Source organism: Takifugu rubripes, chromosome 19 (assembly GCF_901000725.2).
Source record: "Takifugu rubripes chromosome 19, fTakRub1.2, whole genome shotgun sequence".
NCBI classification, from domain to species: Eukaryota; Metazoa; Chordata; class Actinopteri; order Tetraodontiformes; family Tetraodontidae; genus Takifugu; species Takifugu rubripes.
Genome location: NC_042303.1, coordinates 12,893,851 through 12,912,740, shown reverse-complemented (window position 1 = coordinate 12,912,740; position 18,890 = coordinate 12,893,851). Strand labels below are relative to the sequence as shown.

The following is an 18,890-nucleotide window of genomic DNA, read 5'->3' as shown; positions in this document are numbered from 1 at the left end:
ATCCAAGGGCCTCGCCTCTGGCTGATTTACAGAAAGCCATTCTTATATTTCCACATGCAAGTCGTTCATTTCTTAGAGGATAAACAAGAGAGTAATGTGTGTGTGTGTGGAGGGGGGGTATGACCTGAGCCTCCCAGGTTCATGCTTCATTACGTTATTTTGGCTTTGACTACATGAGTCACATGACCCCTGACCTTTAAGAAGACATTGTCCACCTCAGGGTTCCTATAAAAGAACACATGTGCTCACTGTCTCTCCCCCCCCAGTGTGACCGTGGAGCTCCTGCTAACCTATATTTGGCAGATACTCATCGAATCTGTGATATTTGCTGGGCACTTAGCAAATGCTGGATGGCTAAAGGCTATAATAAATAATGGATGGGGGGGAAATCACACCTTGGCAAAAATAACTACATAAACACATCAGTTGCACCAGTAAAGGCCAAAATAATGTGGAACATATGATGGAATAAGTTACATGTTGAGGACAGGAAGTAATTTAAAATGTATTGAAACAGACGTGCAGTTTTTCAGTAGCTTTTTTCACTGTCACCGAGGGGTCAACGCAGGCACAAACACGGACGGCTAATTTACCTGACACATGTGACGCAACAATGGTTAAGGCATCGTCTTGGAGCTCTATGGCAACCAAACAGTATTTCTAGTTTGACAAAGGACGCCACATCCGGTCATTTAGGATGAATTAAATCCCATTTTGGAGTATGGAAAACTAAGGGTAAGTATTTTTTCCACTCCTCCTCACACATACAGTAAGATCTGTTGCCTGTTAGCTCGCTGCTCTTCATAAAAAGAACAAAAGGTCTCTTCTCCGCGACAGTCACATACCATTACAGACCTACAGTCTTTAAATATAGCCAGCGTGGGTGTGCCGTTTCATGCAGTTGCTACAACAACCGGTGTTGAAACGTTTTGGCTACAGAAAACATAAGTAAATAGATTTGACAGACATACATTGACGACGACTCTGTTTACACGTGGGGACGTGAGTCAAGAGAAGGTGAAGACAGCCCTGCAGGATAATGCGTGATTATAAAACACTGAGCGATGAAGCTGATGTAAAATGGTGATTAGCAACATAAGTGGAACCTTAATCCACCTTAATACACTTCTAAACACCCTCCCACCCCCCCCACACACAAAATTGGACAGTTGGATTTATTTAGGTGATGAGAAAAGGTGACATTGTCTTTGAAAGTTATGCAAATGAAGCCTGGCTCCCCTTTTTAAAAGCAGATCATCAAGATTAAAGTGATTTCTTATGCTCCTGTGACCATAACAGTTACATTAGTTTGGCAAAAGGCAGCCAAGAGGGAGATTAGACTCTTTGTTCAGCTGTGATTTTATCCTTTTTTTTATCCATCCAGCATTAAAATACATATATTCCCTGGGTTAAATCTCAGCTAGAGCAACAATAATTAAGAAGACGTCTTCAGCCAGGAGAGTAATAAATGGTGATCAGTAGCAGGAGCACTGCATTATCGCTAATCTCACCTAATGAGTAACTGAATGCACACGTGAAAGGAGTTTATTTTAAACCAAAAATTAAATATTTATTTGCTCTCATCACTTTTGAAGGTCAACAACTAACTCGAGGTTGTGGGTATCGGGTAGGTTCGCCCAGTCCATTCATCACGTTGCCCTTCAGTCCTCCGCACAGATCACAAACCTTCTCCTCCCCCTTCGCGGGGAAAAAATAAAATCAGAAAAATGGAAATCATCTTTCATCATCAAATCGTCAAATCATCTGTACGTGTCAGAAAATAAGGCTGGACCGTCTGCCGGGGCTCATTGTATGTGTCGCTGATCCGCTATAGAAAGGACAGAAAGGAAACGGTGACACACAAACTGTTCTCAGGTTGACAAATCACTAAAATACAGCATATATACTCTGAATCACCTGACCGCAGCAGTTTCCCCTGTTTCCTGCTCAGATTCTCATATTTTACAAAAGTGGTCTTAGAAAATAAATACAAATATTAGTCTTGACTCTCGATGTCTTCAGCCCTGCCTCCCATTTCTCCTGTTTCCTTTAGCGTCTGATTAGCAAAGTTCGCTGCAAACTTCTCGGAGAAAATAAATAAGCACATACAAACAAATAAATACATAAATATTTCCTCATTAAATAAATAAATGTTCTGATGCGCTGCTTGCCGTGGTTTATCCCTTTTCTATGGTGAGTCTCTGAGGTGAAAACAGTAGTCTGGTCATTTTTCATAGGTGAAAATTACCTTTTTAGTATAAATGACCGTGTTTTTTTTTAGTCTTTGTTAAACTGTATCGTCAACATCCATGCTGATGTCCGGAAAGTCCGACGTACCAATAAATGCGAAAGCTTACAAAAACTGGAGTTCACTGGTCGACAATGTGCGGGCAAAGAGGTGCTCTGTCGCTCATATGCGCTGAGGATGCAGCACGCCAGGGGGCGAGAAGAGGAGGCAGAGGAGGAGGAGCAGGAGGAGGAGGGAGAGGTTCAAAAGTCTGTGCGGAGGAGAGGCTGTGCTAGGACCCCTCTTCCTCTGGTTTCCCTGGAGCATAGTAGCCTGCCAGCTGCCTGAAGCGTGGCCCCCAGTCGCTGAGGTAGGAGAAATCCTGCTCTGATGTGGTGGAGAGCGTGTGGATGGAGCTGAGAGAGAGCGCCGGCGAACTGGTGCCCTCGAAGGCGTACGTCTGGAAGGAGTCATACGGCGGCACTGACAGGTCCGCATCGGCCTGCTCCACCTTCTTCCGGATGTAGCCTTTGAACAGAGAGAAATCTGCCGCCACGGCCGCCGCCGTAGCCGCAGCTCCCTCTGCGCCAGCTCGGCCTCCGCCGACGCTCAGTCGGTTGGCCTGGATCCACTGCGGCAGGGAGCGTATGTCTGGGCCGGAGTCGCAGCTCTTAGCTTCTGGGAATTCATAGAGGTTCCTCAGTGCGCTCATGTCGTACGCCTGAGTGTCCTGCTCCCCTCCGCCCTCGTCGTTGTACTTAATGACGTTATCCCTCATGTCCTCCTCATCCTCTGCTATCCGCTGGCCCTTCCTGTGGCGTTTCAGGGTCAGGATCAACAAGACGAGTACTAAAAGAGACAGAAGAACAACCAGCACGCACGGGTCAGATGTGTCATATGAGCAAATTGATTCAAATAAAGGAAAATTTGAGCTATTTGTGCCAGGTGGAACCTGATGTCATTAGGTTCACAGGACCCCTCAGCAACCGGGAGTGTCAACACAGCCCTGGGCAGTTTATCCACACCAACTCAATCCAATTTTTTTGTGTTCGCTGAAATGTCCCCACATGATTAGAATGTTAGGAGCACTTTATTGTTTCACAGAAGGCAACATCGATCCGCATGTACAAGTTTCCTCTTCCAAATGTGTCATAAATCGAAGCATTTTATTTCTAGGGATGTGGTATAAATGGTAACCACCCAAAATATAAGAAAGAGGATGGTGGAAAGACCACAAGGCACGAGAAGAAGATGTCATTCCCTGTTGGGCACATTCTACGGTGGTTCTAGTCATCTCAACAGGTTCGCTGCAGTGTTTCAGCCTCGCTTTTAATATCGCTGGATCAACATGAGGAGAGTGAGGTCAAAGCCAGGACCAGGACAGGTTTCTGCTTAATGGTCATTACAGGAACCTCTCGCTGTGCCCCACACACGGATTAATTGTTGTCAGGATGCATTTAAAGAGCTTATGCATCCGAAAAAAGCTCTTGTCAACTCAGGTCATTCATTAAAACCACAGCATTAGAAAATATGATTGTGCTCAATGTATTTTAAATAATGAATCTTAGGGTGTTTTTCACAGGCGACTTCAATTTGGACCCTATTTTTGCTTTGAATGCCCCTCTTAGGAGTAAAGTCACAGCTGTGGGGGGATCTATCGTTTCACATTTTAAATGCATGAACATTGATTTTCCCTTTTTAACAATCCAAAATTGCCTCCATGTGCAATGATATAAAATGGCTAATGGCGCCTGATCTGGACATCAATACCCCTCAAAGTCAAGTGAGCCATTCTCGCCACCTACGAAGAAAAAGGGAAATGCCCGAGAAAATTAAGCCGGGATTAAACACGATGAAATGACAATGATGGATCATTGTATGGAGTAATGAAAAAGGTTGTATGCGCGGATAAATCAATGAGGCTTAAGTTGACCTTAATTACTTTAATCAGCTGAGACCTGCACACCTCCATCATCCTCAGCCGGGCGCCCATCACTCGTCTAACGCCATCAGACGTAAACCTCAGACTTCATTCGATAAGAGAAGAAGCTGAGTAAAGAAGCTGGGGGCATAAAACTGTTAAAGGGGTCCTGCAGAGATGCTAATAGTGGCGGTGCAATTCTTGATTGGTCAAAACAAAACCTTTGACAGGAGTATTTCTCTTATGTTGCTTCTCTATTTGACTTATAATAAGCCTGCTGGAATTGACTTGTGTGAAATGAACATTCACTAAAATGCTGTTTTCCCCCCCTTTTGGTTAATGTAAAAACAAACATCAGTGTTGCTCCCTCAAAACACAAACTTCCAACCCCTTTAACCAACCGGATAGTGACCAATGACTAGAACGTCAAAGGACGTCAGGAAGATACAACCTGCTGCCTCTGCTGTCTGAGGGGACGCGGATAGTTTAATATTAGATTAGATTCAACTTTATTGTTATTGCACATGTACAGGTACAGAGCAACAAAATGCAGTAATATTTACACCTGCAGGATATTATCACAAGTGGGCATTGGGGGGTAGACAAATGCAGTTGTTCAAAGTGACCTTTAATTTCTCTCCTCCCTCTAGTTTTTTTTAAACTCTCTTTTGTTTGTGGCCTAAAAGAACAGAGCAGAGAGGGGAAGCCATATTTGTTTCCTGGCTAAAACTGTCAGAAGATTCTTCCTGACGGAGAATATGAGCCGCTCCCTCTCCTGCATTGTTTGTGGGGCTCCTCTGGGAACGCATTGTCTGCAACTCTTCTGTTTACTCTTTCCCACCGTGAATGAGGCAAATTAATTGCCACGGGGCTTGGCTGGTCATGGTTTATAGCAAATTGCAACCCATACTGTCATGCATATTAAGCACAAGTTAAGACATTTACTGTTAATTTGCGAGGAGAGAAATGAGAGGTGCAATTGCTGATGTCGTAAACTCCCCCTTGTGGGCAAATCAGTGTGGGGAGAATGTAAGAGCACGTCGGTGTTGATCAAAAGGACTTGAAAGCACGTACGATGTGCAGGCGATGATCGAGTTGTCATGGCAACTGAGGCAATACTCGACTACCTATCAACACTTGGTCCTGAATATTGGTGTGTTAGAAGCAGGAAAACTGGGGTGAGTGGGGTTTAAAAATGTAACTTTTGACTAAATCAGAACATCTTTGAAAATGCTGCTGTGGCTCCTGTGGGAAAGTGGTCACAGAAAAGGACAGTGGTCAACCGGCAGCATCATCCAAGGCTCGCTGATGCCGTCGGGGAGTGAAGGCTAATCTGGGTGGTCCAGTCCATGGGTGAGCTACTGTCTCTACAGTTCTGACAGAAAGAATATGTGCATCACAATTTGTTGCATAGAGAGCTGCATAGTTACAGGCAAGCCAACGTGCCCATGCTGACACCACAGCACACCTCAGGGCTCTGGCGGAGTCCGTCTGCTTAAAGGGTCAACAACCGCTCGACCTAAAAACTTGAATCGTTGATATTAGCATATCCCTTGCTAGTGCTAGTGTACAGCTCGGGGCAAATCGGCCTCATATACATACAAAGTTAGTCCCTAGCTTTAAAGATACTGCATTAAACCTCCACACAACATGGTTAAATTACTTTTTGGGCTGGGCGGCGTGCCCCCACCCAGGATCTCATTCCAAGCAGATGGGAGGTAATTGGAATAGATGCCTGCAGATGCTGCAAAGCAGTGGGATGGATTCATCACATCAGGCCAATAAATGAGCTGATTGAGAGACTGTTTGTTTGTAAAGTAATTAGGCTGAAATTTGTTTCATTTTTCTCATCATCCAATAACTGATGGAAAAAAGGCGGTCCAGTCTCTGAAGAGATTGCTAGACGGCGTGTTTGTGGAGGGTGTTTATGTGGCACACAGAGAGGGACCGCAGTTTAAAAGTCGTGAATGATTTGTCTAATCAGGCTTAAATGTGTTAAATGCGTGAGCAGACGTGTGCACCATTGGGAGCGGTATGGCAGTCACGGGGGATTAATTAAGGTGCGGGAATCCTTTTTAAGAGCATTGTTCTCCTGAGCCATCACATTGACGTCGAGAACCGATTAATGAAAACTGTGTAAAAATAAATGACTATCATCTTTGCTTATCCCTGTTTGGCTGATTTTTTCTTTTTCCTGTTTGCTCTCTGATTCAGGCTTAAATCTAAGGCAGCCAAAAGTGTTGAAGCAAGAGAATCAGTTTAATTAAAGAAGGTAAATTGCGTGTCAAGGACTGAAGCCTCCGTGAGTGTTTTCTCCTGCGGCTGAGGCGGGTTTCGGTTAGTTTGGACAGTTTGGCCTCGCTGCTTGAATGTAATGAAAAAGAGCTTTAATCTCTTTGTTTAAACATGTGTTGAGGGGAACTGGGGTGATCAAGACTCCGCCTCCGCCGCAGTATTGACAGGTAGCGCTAAGGATGCGTTTTTGTTATTGACCACAGCCAGAAGCAGCAATTATGAAGTTAATGCTGTCATATCAAATGCAGCTTTATTCCAGTGTGTTGGTGTTCGGCGAATGACCTACCGCAAAGTCCACCACAAATCACGACGAGGCTCAAACGGCTGACAAAGCCAGAGACAATTATCGTAAATGAAGTGAGAGTAAAGACGCCAGCAGAGGCTGGACCGGTGGATAAACATGGACCGACTCGCAGAGGAGGCACGTCGGCTGGTGAGAGATAAAAATTCTGCCGCTGCTGGGACCTATTTCTCTAATCTTTCCCTTTTTCTTTTCCTGGGCGGTGAGGTGGTTGTGGCGTCTGGGAGCAGAAAGGCGTCTGCCATTTCTTCCATGCAGGCTCAAGAGCAGCGAGTATCTCGGCACTGCACCCCGGCTGGGGTGGCGACGCCGTTTCATCTGGGACTGAGGCTTTTGCCTTTTTCTTTAAAAAATAAAAATAAAAATCGTTTTGGAAAAATGGCATTTTTACAGATTTGCCCCAAAACTGTGAAGTGGCAGCTGATGCAAACAGCACGGCGGCACTTATTCATGCTTACGTTCCTTTACAGGCTGATATTGAGACAGAAAGACCAGTGCAAAGTGAGACAACTCCATCTGATCAGTCTACTACCGGCACCAAAATGGAGGTGTACATGAATTTCCTGTAAGTGACTTCCTTGTTTTTTGATGTCTTATTTACAAGATCTGATTTCCCATAGTTGAAGGAGGTGTCTTGGTTTGTTCAGACACAATCTCCAGAAAAAAGAGCCTCTTTTGTGCAGAGTGGGCCGGCCACCCTCTCCTGAGATGCTCTCAACACTTGTAGCCGTGCACAAGATGCTGAGGTGAATCCAGAGAAATGGGATTTTTAGCTTTGGTGCTTTCAGATACACTGCAGCATAAATCTGCCGCTGATGGAAACCTCCAACGTTGCTCGGTTATTATGAAAACCTACCGGTACTCGTTTTTCTCTCCGAGAATCAGAAATCTCTTACAGACTCTAAACCGACCACCTTTTGACAGCGTGACAGAGGTTCATAATGAACCAGTCAAGTTGGTTTTTTTTTTCACTTATTAAGAAATACAAAACACTCAGGTGTCTTTAGTGTGTTAGCAATAACCAGCTATCATTTAATAATTAGCATCAGGTCCTCCCTTTCACCAAAGAACGATTGCACAGAATGAGGTACAGTAATCCTCACGTCACATTTGGCCCCATTAGTAGCTAAATAGGGACTAACCGGTGAATGTGGACTAATAATTTCTTTAGCAGACTGTGTTAAAAATCCAAAACATTGTTAAATCAGTGTCAGGGACATGGGCTGGACAATAAATCACTGATATGGTCGGGCTTTTATTCATTTGTTCATTGGCTGGTGTGTTTATTTACAGCGAATGGAGGAGGTTTGGTGGAAGTAGAGTTCAGACTTTTCATCAAAACAGTAGTGAAAATAAAATATAGAAATCATCCCACCACCGTAAGGCTGATTTTTCTCTTTCTTTTTTTTCCTGCACAGCAGCAAGCGAGTTGAAAGGCCGGAGAGCCGAGTGAAGCTCAGACCTTTGAGGGGGATGTCATCGAGCCAAGAACACCAAAAACCACAAACACTGTTTATAAATCTGGCCATAGCCAGCAGAGCTTGCCTCTTTAGTTGTTCTTTTTCTTTTTCTTTTTTTTGAGGCTTTTAGAACTGTGATGAATAAATGATGCCCTGCTTTTGAAGTTCACCCCAGTGGAAGGGTTTTGGTTAATGGAGGCTGGTTTTTAACAGCCCTCATTAGAAAACCTCTTAAAAGAAATATATGACATTGTTACGGCGGGAGCTGCCGGCGACCATCCCAGCGCAGTGTGAGCGTGAAAGACAAAACGGCGCAGCGGCTCTGTTCATTCCTCTTCCACTGAGGGGGCGGGATGCTGAGGTGCACAGCGGAGGCGTAGTGTGAAGCTAACTCATAAAATTTTCAAATATGGCAATAGTAAACCTCCCTGCTCTCCGAGAAGGCCACCGCGTTCGTGCATGTGCACGTTAATACGTGTGTCTATCGCCAGATTTGTAAATAAGTAAACACAATTGGGGATTAAAGACTGTCTGGAACACAGTTTAGAGAACGCCAGCCGAGTGCTGACGCAGCTCTTTTCTGTGCTTCCACCTCTGAGCTACTCATTTCCATGTAGTTTACCTTCCACACGCATCACCGCCGGCATCATTGAAGCCACCACGAGGTGGCATCAGGAGATCTGCGGAATGATGCAGGGACAAATTGATTTCCCCCCCCACTGTCATTTGTCTCTCCTCATTATGAATCCCCTGTAAAAGTAGTCAATCCGTTAAAAGTCACATGCCTGGACGTGGAGACCTCAGCCTTGCCTCTTCACCAGTCCAGCATGATGTTACATATAAGGCTGCTATGGCTCCTGCGGGGGTAGTTAAACCCATCTATGACCTCGGACAAGCAACTAATGAATTTTACTCATCCGTCCCTCCAGCCATCCATCATACATCCATCCATTATCTCCACAGATAGGCATATGTGAGTCCATCTGCCCGCTTACCTATGAGGATGAGCATGCAGACCAAAAGTGCTATCAACGCCCCGGGGCTCAGAGCAGCGCTCATTACATAGGCGGTGGCGTTGCAGGACTGGATGGCTCCCTCTGTGTGGCAAAAGACAGAAACATCGCATTTACAACACATCTTCAACGGCAAACAAGCCTGTGAGACAAAGGCAAAAACAAGTGCTTGTTGTTTTTTAAATCTTGTACGTTTTCACTTGGCTTGTCACTATTACCGTCGGCCGAGAGCAAACAACGGCGAAAACGACCTTTTCGGGAGCAGGGGCGATGACAGTGACGATGATGTCATGTAATGGCGCGGCATCACCGGGGGTTCTCACCTGTGTCGCAGCCGCAGACGTGAATGGTCAGGGTGCCCGTGGAGCTGAGCGAGGGGGGTCCGCTGTCAACCACCAGGATGGGCAGGAAGTACACGTTCTGCTCGTGGCGGTTGAAGCCCGCACCCTCCATCCGGATACCAGCTGTGTTGTCTGAGCGGGGGGCGAAAAAGCAGAGGATTTACGAATGAGTGGAGTGAGGTTGAGGGAACGAATCTCCAGATAGACAGTTGTGGCGGAACATGTCGGGTGCATGAATTCACCGGGAAATGCTGCACAACAGCACACTTCCTCTGCCGAGGTTGGACACCTGGCTAAAGGGCACTAGGAAGGAGGAATGGTCTATTATTTCAGGTTCCATGAACTCAGCTAGTTTGCGCTTGTCCTATTTTTAAATATGGTTTTAAAACCCTCCCCAGGTGAGATTGAGTCCTCATATCGGCTAATAATTCAAAATCCCTCATATGCTTTAAAATTGGGCAATTCTAAAACGTTGGATGAATAGCAGCTCTCATCAGAGTTCCGCCTTTCTCGGGCCACTGGTGCTTACCTTCTCTGCCCCACGGCCTCTTTTTAAACCAGCTTACGTCACGTATAAAGGTGCACGTCACACGGCTACGTTAGCAAGGTCAGAAATGTGATGCTTACCAGCCTCTTAAACAAAAATAGTGGCGAGAAAATGAGGACTGTTAAATTCAGCAGCGTGTCGAACTGCTGTCTCTCGCGGAGACGTAGATAAATGTTAGCTGGAACAGAGAAGGAGGCTTTGACAAATAGTGTCAAGGAAGCTTCGTGGGCAGACGAGCATGGAGGAGAACGGCCAATCCATCTCCCAGAACATATATCACCCTTATCCGTGTCATCTTAGCACTTCTCTGGCACATGTAGAACAGTTCTCGTGCTGCTGTTTATGTACAGAAATGTGACGCCCCCGATTTTGTCCTTTTGACTTCCACACAGGAGATAGAGGCTGACACCAAAAACGGCACCACTGAAGGAAATAGGAGCAGACGTGCTCGCCGCTCCAGTTATCCTTCAAAAATACTGACTCAGAAGTTGCAAGTGTATAAAAAAAGTCTTCTGTTGTAGGAGAGTTTAACTTATGACAATAAAAATAAATAAAACGGCATGTGTTAATGCAGCCTTTCTGTCAGGTCCAGTCTCCGTCAGCACCAAATGAGTCCTCGGAGTCCACAGACGTTAAGATTGTGCTGAAATCTCAGGATTTTTATGATGATTCCTTCACGCTAATTGGGGCGCAAGACCGCATCTCATTGTTACTTGTCTACAAAATGCAGGTGTTGTTTCCTCACTAGAACCAGCGGGAATCCAAAGTTCCTTATTCACGCGTAATTTGGTCTCTAATCTCCTGGGTGTTTACATCACCAAAGTTGATGAGAATTATGCTCCATTTACGTCTTTATTTGCTTTGAGAGCAGCCGCAGCGTGAAGCTCAGCCTGCTCGGGGTTTACTGGAGACGATGGAAATTACCAGCAGACAACAGGCTGCCTCCCGTCAGAGGTTTGCGATGCTGCGTCTTCACATCTGCTTTGGTGAACCATTTACTGTAAATATTGGTTGCTGGAGGATAATTGAATGTTTGCCGCTCTACTGAAGCAAACATTTGTTTTGTCGAGTCTGACGGTAACGGCAGCTTCTCTCTGACACTCTGTGTGAAACGGGAACAGCAATAAATAACCCGATGACCACTTTTAATTCAAGTGAAGCAGGAATGTGTGTAAAAAAGAGCAAGCCATCGTGTTGCTGACTGTTTGTGAGGGCATTATGACCTTACGCCAGCTTAAAAGAACAGGAGGCACAGAAACATAAAAACATTCCGGTTTTGTGCCATTCAAGCAGTCACACTAGTGGACACATTGTCCTGTTGTGTTTTCGGGTAACAGTTGCTAACAATGCGAACCATTCCTGGAGCAATCGGCCTTGTCTGACACTCAGAACTGAAACCAGACGCCTTCAAGAAAAACCAAAGTGTGAAGAACATGTTTTTTTTTTCAAAAGAAAATGAGACAAATATACAGCGTCATTGTCTATATAACATATGGGTATCTGGAGCAGACGTGGCCACCAGTGAGAATAATACAGGCTGTTATGAGGGATGAGGAGCGGATAAGATTGGGGGCTGTTATCATGGCTGCCTGCCTGCCTGCCTCTGTAACCATGCTCAGATTCCCGGTGAAATCACGCGTGACGGCAACTTGCCAGCGTCGATGACTTTTTATCGCGGGAGGATTCCTGGCGACGACTTTAAAGAGTTTAGCAGCGCTGGGAGGGGGCGGGGGAGGGGCTGGGATGGGATGGGGGGTTCCTTTCATCATTGTGTGTCAAGGCTCAGAGACATAACACAACGTGAGGCCATGATGGGGGAAGAAGAAGCTTGAGTGATTGAAAGTGACACGTTGACGCATCACGGTTAAATAAGGAGCGGTAGGAGGATGAATAAGTCTGCATGTGCATGTAGTTTTCTATTTTTCCCTCTAAAATGGCTCCCTGGGATGTGCAGCATTGTTGGTGAACAGATAAAATGTGGTCAGATGTTTTAATTCATCAAACTTTACAGTCACCCACACACACAGACAGACACAGACACGCACACCAGTGCACGAATACACAAAGGCAAAACTAAATCAAACAATGTGTGGGTTTCCATGTGGAGAGAGCGCGGTGTCCCTCCTGTTCCTCTCCTCCGTGCACATGTGTACAGTACGTGTGCACGGCGCGCGAGGTTACGTTCGCGAGCGCTGCAACATGAGCGGCAGACATTGCTGACTTTGTTGACATTTCCCTCGCTCGGGCTGCTCTCCTGACATTTTCCTGGTGTCAAATCAATCCTGATTTAGCCTGATGTCACATCCACTTAGCTACACGTGTCTAATCACAACGATCTGCCCAGCAGTTTTCGCTGAAACGCGGTCCTGAAATAAACAGAGCCTTCCCCATCTGAACAGGGTTGTTGGGATCTTTTCTTCTTGACAGCCTGCCAGCTGGATGATTCCATCCGACATGTATGCTAGCTATTTGATTAATCCCTTTTTGTACATGTTCTCACATTGTGCTGAAAATAAAATGCTACTGTCACTTCAACCAATTACATATAAAACGAGTTGTCAAGTTTCGACCTGGAATTTGTACATTCTTGAATCCAGTTGGGGCAAATTTGACTAAATTCTATGACAGGTATTGTGGGCGTGGATGGGCAGATGGATGGGAACGCATAACGGAGAGATACAGGTGTCACCAGATGGCGAGGGAAGGAATGGAACGCTGACACGAGAAATAATCACTGATCGGCGTTGCGACAAAAGTTTCCTCTTCATTCAAACTTTAAGATGGGTGTAAGACACGCTGCTGCTTCGGTGCAGAGAACACGAACAGGTGGTGTTTATCCAAGCTGCAGGGGAGGGGGAAAACTTAATTTCCATTCACGTTTTAAAAAAAAAAAAGGTCCATCATAGTTGTCAGAATTTTAAATTTTAGAATACTCCACCATCTGGAGCCTAAACCTGCTAACTTTATCACTGACATGTCTGCATTTACAGGATTTCCAATCGCTGAATTACAATTCCATTTCCAAGTAAGTTGGCTGCACCAGCGCCCCCTACGGGTAGCTTCCACTCACATATAATTGCATTCACCTTTCCACTCCTAAAAAAATCAAAATTCAAATTTTGCTGTCATCAGCGCGGCTGCATAAATGCGCGGACGCTCACCTGTGACATCCCCCAGGGTGAAGCGGCGATTGCTGGAAGCTTCCGGGTCCAGCGTGAAGATGAAGTGATGTCCAGCCAGGGGCTCGTCTCTGTCCACCACACTAATGGTGTGAATCACCTGAAGCAACCAGAAAAGAAGAAGTTCAGACCTAAATGGCACAAAATTTTGACCCAAGGGCAAAAAATGCAAAAGTGTGATGAAAGAGTTTTAGGGCTCAAGCAGACTCCTCTTCATGTTCTCACAGTCGTCCTACCAAAGAATATGTCCCGCTGTGAGTGAAGGCCAGAGACAGAGACCCTGGTTTCTAGGGTTCAGCCTCAGATAAAAAATTGATCCTTTTTAAAACACGCAATGCAGAATGATGGGATACAGAAGCACATCGTCATATACATCCGAAGCACCACGGAAAATACACGGGACTTGCCTTCGTTGGCTGGCGCAGAATAATATTTTATTTTTACTTTTATTTCAGGCCGTTGTGTTGGGGTACAACACGCTTGTTATTTCACGGCGACCCCATGGCAGCAACAAGGTTGCAGAATGGCAGTAAATGTAGGGTTTAATTAGAAATATCCTTTAAACAAACTAAATGTATTCATTCATTCATTTGTGTGTGTAAAAAAGGTACAATATATGTATTACACAGAGCTATAATGAGCCATCCAACAACCATCCACTGGGGCTTTTATAGGAATTAATATTTGGTTGGTATTGAAGCCAATTCAAGGTCACTATTTGTTTTCCAGAGTGAAATTAAAACTGATAAAACGTGAGTAAATTTCATCCACTTTCACGCTAAACTTTGCAGAGCCTTCAAACGGAGGTCCGAGAAGTGCTATTAATTGTCCTCCTCCAGAGTGTTCACCTCTGTCTGACACACAGGTGAACTGGTAGAAAGCTGCGGGGACGCCGATGACAAACAACCCCCAGCCCTGCTATTAAGTGAGGTATTTCTTACAGTGATTAAAGCGGGGGGGGGGGGGGGGGGGTCGATGACTGTAAGTCCTTTGGTCTCGCCGAAGGTATTAGATAAGCTCCAGGGAAATTTATCAAGCCATAGGCTGTTACAGATTCTGATAAAGCCCATAAAATACTAAATATCTCCTGTGTGCAGGACGGCAGAAGCTAACCAGCCTTTTCTGCATGTTCTGGTTCCTCAGCACTTTTATTCAAATTTAAACATCTTAAATAGGAAACAAGCAGCAATCTTTGGACACAAAGGCGGCATCAGTTTTACCATTTTTTTAAGCTCACGTTGCCCATTTGTGCGCGACCTTCTTATTTCTTTACTACGGCGCGCAAATCTGAAGTAACCGTCTGAGCGGAATCTATCCATTACTGTGACTAAGCTACTGCCAAGCACACTTTCAGACCTCAGTGCTGTTAAAATAAACAGCTTCTTACCACTGGCATAGTACCACACACACACACACACACGCACACACACACACACACACACACACACACACACACACGGAAACAAGCTTAGTCATACTCGCAGCTCAGGGAAGCTGTTTTGGATAATGTGGCTTAGAGTAATTACAGAATGCTAAGGGTAAATCAGAGGCTTCTTTCTTAGCGTTCCGCAGGAATGTGCACTCGAGAAAATCTGAATAAAGCCCGAAACAGCAAACACGTCTCTAGTTCTTATATTTTCAGCTGAAGTCCCACTCTGGTAAACATTTGTGGCAATATGCGACCTCATGGAGCGCGTGAGTTGGCCGCACGCACGTTTCTCTTTAGCATCTAACTATTCACTCCAGTGCAGCAAAGCTGGGCAGAACCGCCATAAATAAATGCACGTGACACATGCATCAAAACTCGCACATGCATCGACCTAATCAGCAGTTTGAAAGGTCAGGGTACGTCACGCTCCTTTTAAATATCGGCATGATCATTTATAACAAGCTAAATGTGGAATCTTTTTTTCTCCCCAAGCGTGGATCACTGATACGTTAGCTATCAAACATAATAATAATGACACGAATGACAATAGTTCCCCACCCGCCACCTCAGTATGGATGAGGGTCCAATGGTCCTAGAAGCTGTGTTGTCTGGGGTTTTATGCCCCTGGCAGAGTGACCCAAGACACACACACACACACATATATATATATATGAAAAAACCAACTGGTATCTTTGTCAGCAGGGGTGAAATATGCAGACGAAATAACGTCTTAATTCTCAATGTCCAACAGCTCTCCTCCAATAATGTCCAGCAAAGGCAGGGCTGCATTTTAGACTGATCGGTCCAAGCTACTATAGAGTAGCACTTCTAAACTCCCGACAATCTTATCCGCTCCTCATCCCTCAACAACTCCTTTTCAGGTTTGTTTCAGCCTGAAGCTGCATGAATGAGCAGGGCGTCAGCCTGGTCTCTATTATCAGCTGAAGGTTGACGGTATTCGCTGTTCTTGCCTCCGCGAGGCGATAAGAACGGCGGTGAAAATGTAGCGGCGGAGACACGATCTGCATTTTGTGACTGTGCCCTCAGCAGGGGGAAATCTGGAGCGGCGGCGGGGGAGAGATGGAGGGAAAGAAAGTGCAGTGAAATGAGGGAAGCGAGAGGAAGCAAACAAGTGTGTAGGTGTTTATTGAGCAGCGAGCGAAACTCCCTGAAGCACAATCACCTAATTAGGTGTCTATCTTGCAGTCCCCTCTACTGATCCCCTTAAATCTCTCGCAGTTCTGCAAGGAGACTTTCTCAGGAAGTACAGCCCCCATCAGCTTTAGACGAGTCCGAAAGGTCAAGGTTGGATGACAGAGAGAAATCCACCACTGTGGCGGCAGGAAGAAAAGGAATATAATAAATAAATACACACAGAAACGAAGCAGAGGAAGATAATGAGAGAGGAAGGCTTATCGCTCAAGCCTGGAGCGCATGGTCAGGTCAGAGTAAAAACTTCACACCTTTCATGGGAAAATCGACTGACTATTTCTTTATTAATCATTTTATTTTTGACACTCACTGTGTGGAAAAAAAAGCAACTAAAATATGAGCAAAAGCCTTTTTTCCTACTGCGGGTAATCAAACGTATATTATATAATGTGATCCACTGCTGATCAAATGCTTGAGCAGTTCGCAATGCATCAAGCAATCAGTGAGGAAGGCAAACAGAATGATTTTCATCAGTAAAATTCCAGCAATAACCTTTCTCGCTCATTCATATCCCTCCGCCAATGGAAATAGATCACGACTACCCACTCCGATCCCTCTCGTGTCACAACAGCCCCAACGTATGCGATCTTCCACCTCCCATTGACCACCATGTGATGTAATGAGGGTGGTGGTGGAACTGGAGCCGCTCCCAGTACTGACCAGCTCCACATCCGCCTCCAGTCAGCGCCACGTGACCATCACTCAGGATAGGTCTGAACCCTCAGGGGGTCCCAGTTACTTGTGTGGCGTCTCCTCGGAGTCTCACAGCAACGGACGAGCAGAGGAGACGGTTGGCGAATGGCGCCGACAGGGGTCTCCGCTCTCACGGACACGTTGCCAGAGCAGGTTTGCTCGTTTCCCTTCTATGCCCAACACCGCCGTCTTGCCTCGGTAGCCTTCCTGCGTGCACATTAGGTAAGCTAGAGCCCATGCGTGCGCGGCGTGACGCTCACGTCCGACGGCCTTGACGTTTAGCCGTTTCAAATGGACCCTCCGCGGGTTTGGAGGCTGTCAAACTAAAACGAGGCTGATCTGGTTGCGCTGACCCGCTCAGCCAGCTTCAAGATGGCGCAGCGGCGCCGACAGACCTCCGCTACCTCAGGACATACTTAGTGTTTGGCTTCCAACCCAGACATTTGTTTTTCGGCACATAGAGCACTATATGATATCTGTCCCTCCGCATCAAGTCAGACAAATACCACGAGGAGGGCAGGGAGGGAGCCGGGGGACGGAGAATGTGCTGTCGGTGGGATGCAAAGAAAGAAAAGGCATTTTATTCATGGCAATCGATTTATTTGAATGTTTTTCAGGATAATTTGAGTATAGAAAAAATGAAATGGCCATAAAGCTCAGGGATTCCCGAGGACAGTGAGTTTGATATGAGGACGAGGATGTTCATATATCTTGGGTTAATCGGGGTTATGAGGAATAGAGGAAGAGGAGCAGGAAGTGGATTATGTAAGCAGGGATCTGCAAAGGCAGGGGGCATCGGAGGGTCTTCCAGACTCAAGGCCAGAGCCGATGCGAGGCTGTATGCAGCCAGTGCTAATGAGACAAAAACCTCGCTCCCAGTCGGGTCCTGTGTGTCAATGAAGCCAAAATAGAAATGGAATTAAAAGTGATTTTGCTTTTTTCTAAAAAAGGCTGGAGCTTTATTGTCTGTGCTGACAGACTTGAACAAGATTAAAGCGCTTTCATTTTTTGCACATGAAGGCAACACGGTAGCGTACAATCATCATTTGCTGTCCCTTCCCTCGCCTTGCTCTGTGACCCTTCAGGGGCCCCTGCGAAGAAAAGGTGAGCACCTGTATAAAAGCATTGTGTCACAGACCCCTCTTGAGCTGTCTCAAAGAAAAATAGCTGCTCAGCCTGTGCAACATTTTTATTTACGTTTTGGAAGGGATGGGATGTAACCCATGTCTCCTTCTCCCTCCACATGCCTTCTCCATCGAAAAAACAAACAAAATAGCATGTGTTGCCAACCTTCAAATGGGATCAAACCCAGCCACAGTTAAAAGGTTTAGGTTAATCTGATTTCCCCTGCAGTTCCACTGCAAAGCCAGACCTGAGCCATGGAGCTGACACCCTTCGAACAAGACAGATAACACATCGCACCACGGCACACAATGCTGGCTCCACGTTAGCTTCAAAACCCGCAGGATGATGCCACACTCTGACAGGCTGTACGCAACGAGTGTGGGCGTGTGGGCATGTGTACGTGTAAATGCTCATTTAACTGACGCGCGCCTATGACTGTCACCAGTCACGTCTAACAGGGTGTCAAATGTGTGATATACAGCTAATTTAGCTAATCTAGACGTTTTATAGGGGTCAGCGGTGGTTAGCATGTATCTAGGAAGGAAAAATGATGGTGGTACAGTTTGCTGAAGGTTTACTGCTTAAAGTAAGTGGGGGGGGGGGGGGGGAGTAAGAGGGGGGGGGGGGGGGGGTAACTACTGTGTGCCTGTTTCCTGGAACAGCCACCCCATCCAATTTTTTAAAATTGATTGTTATTTTGAGAAGCTCAGTCACAACTAAAGCTTATTTAAAATGTAAACACGCTTCTAGTAACTGACATATATGCAGTGTTCACTTTGCACTTTTTTTTGTGTTTTTGTGGGCAGACAGACAGGCAGACAGGCAGGCAGGCAGGCAGACAGACAGACAGACAGACAGGCAGGCAGGCAGGCAGGCAGGCAGGCAGGCAGGCAGACAGACAGACAGACAGACAGACAGACAGACAGACAGACAGATAGACAGATAGACAGATAGACAGATAGATAGATAGATAGATAGATAGATAGATAGATAGATAGATAGAGGGACTTTTTTCCACAATGCTTGGAGGCAGGAATGATCTTTATGCAGGAGGAATAATCATTTCCATGTGATTAAGAGCTGAAGGTTAATGTAGGCACATGCAGATGGGGAACGTGAGCGCGAGTGTGTGCAGACCAGACAATAT

General features: G+C 45.8%; 1 protein-coding gene across 4 annotated transcripts in view; it reads right to left on the bottom strand.

The window, feature by feature from the left end:
• Positions 1–1,529: 1,529 nt before the first annotated feature.
• The window catches only part of cdh22 (cadherin 22), a 140,438-nt gene continuing 123,077 nt past the window's right edge, over positions 1,530–18,890 (bottom strand). For 3 of the 4 annotated variants that reach the window (XM_029826994.1, XM_029826995.1, XM_003973485.3), the window contains 4 exons: positions 13,267–13,384; positions 9,541–9,690; positions 9,200–9,301; positions 1,530–3,076 (listed from right to left, as the gene is read on the bottom strand). In XM_029826994.1, coding sequence (XP_029682854.1) covers positions 2,520–3,076; positions 9,200–9,301; positions 9,541–9,690; positions 13,267–13,384 — 927 coding nt within the window. In that variant the 3' untranslated portion in view covers positions 1,530–2,519. The remainder of the gene's footprint in view (positions 3,077–9,199; positions 9,302–9,540; positions 9,691–13,266; positions 13,385–18,890) is intronic. The other variant, XR_003886063.1, reaches the window with a different exon arrangement.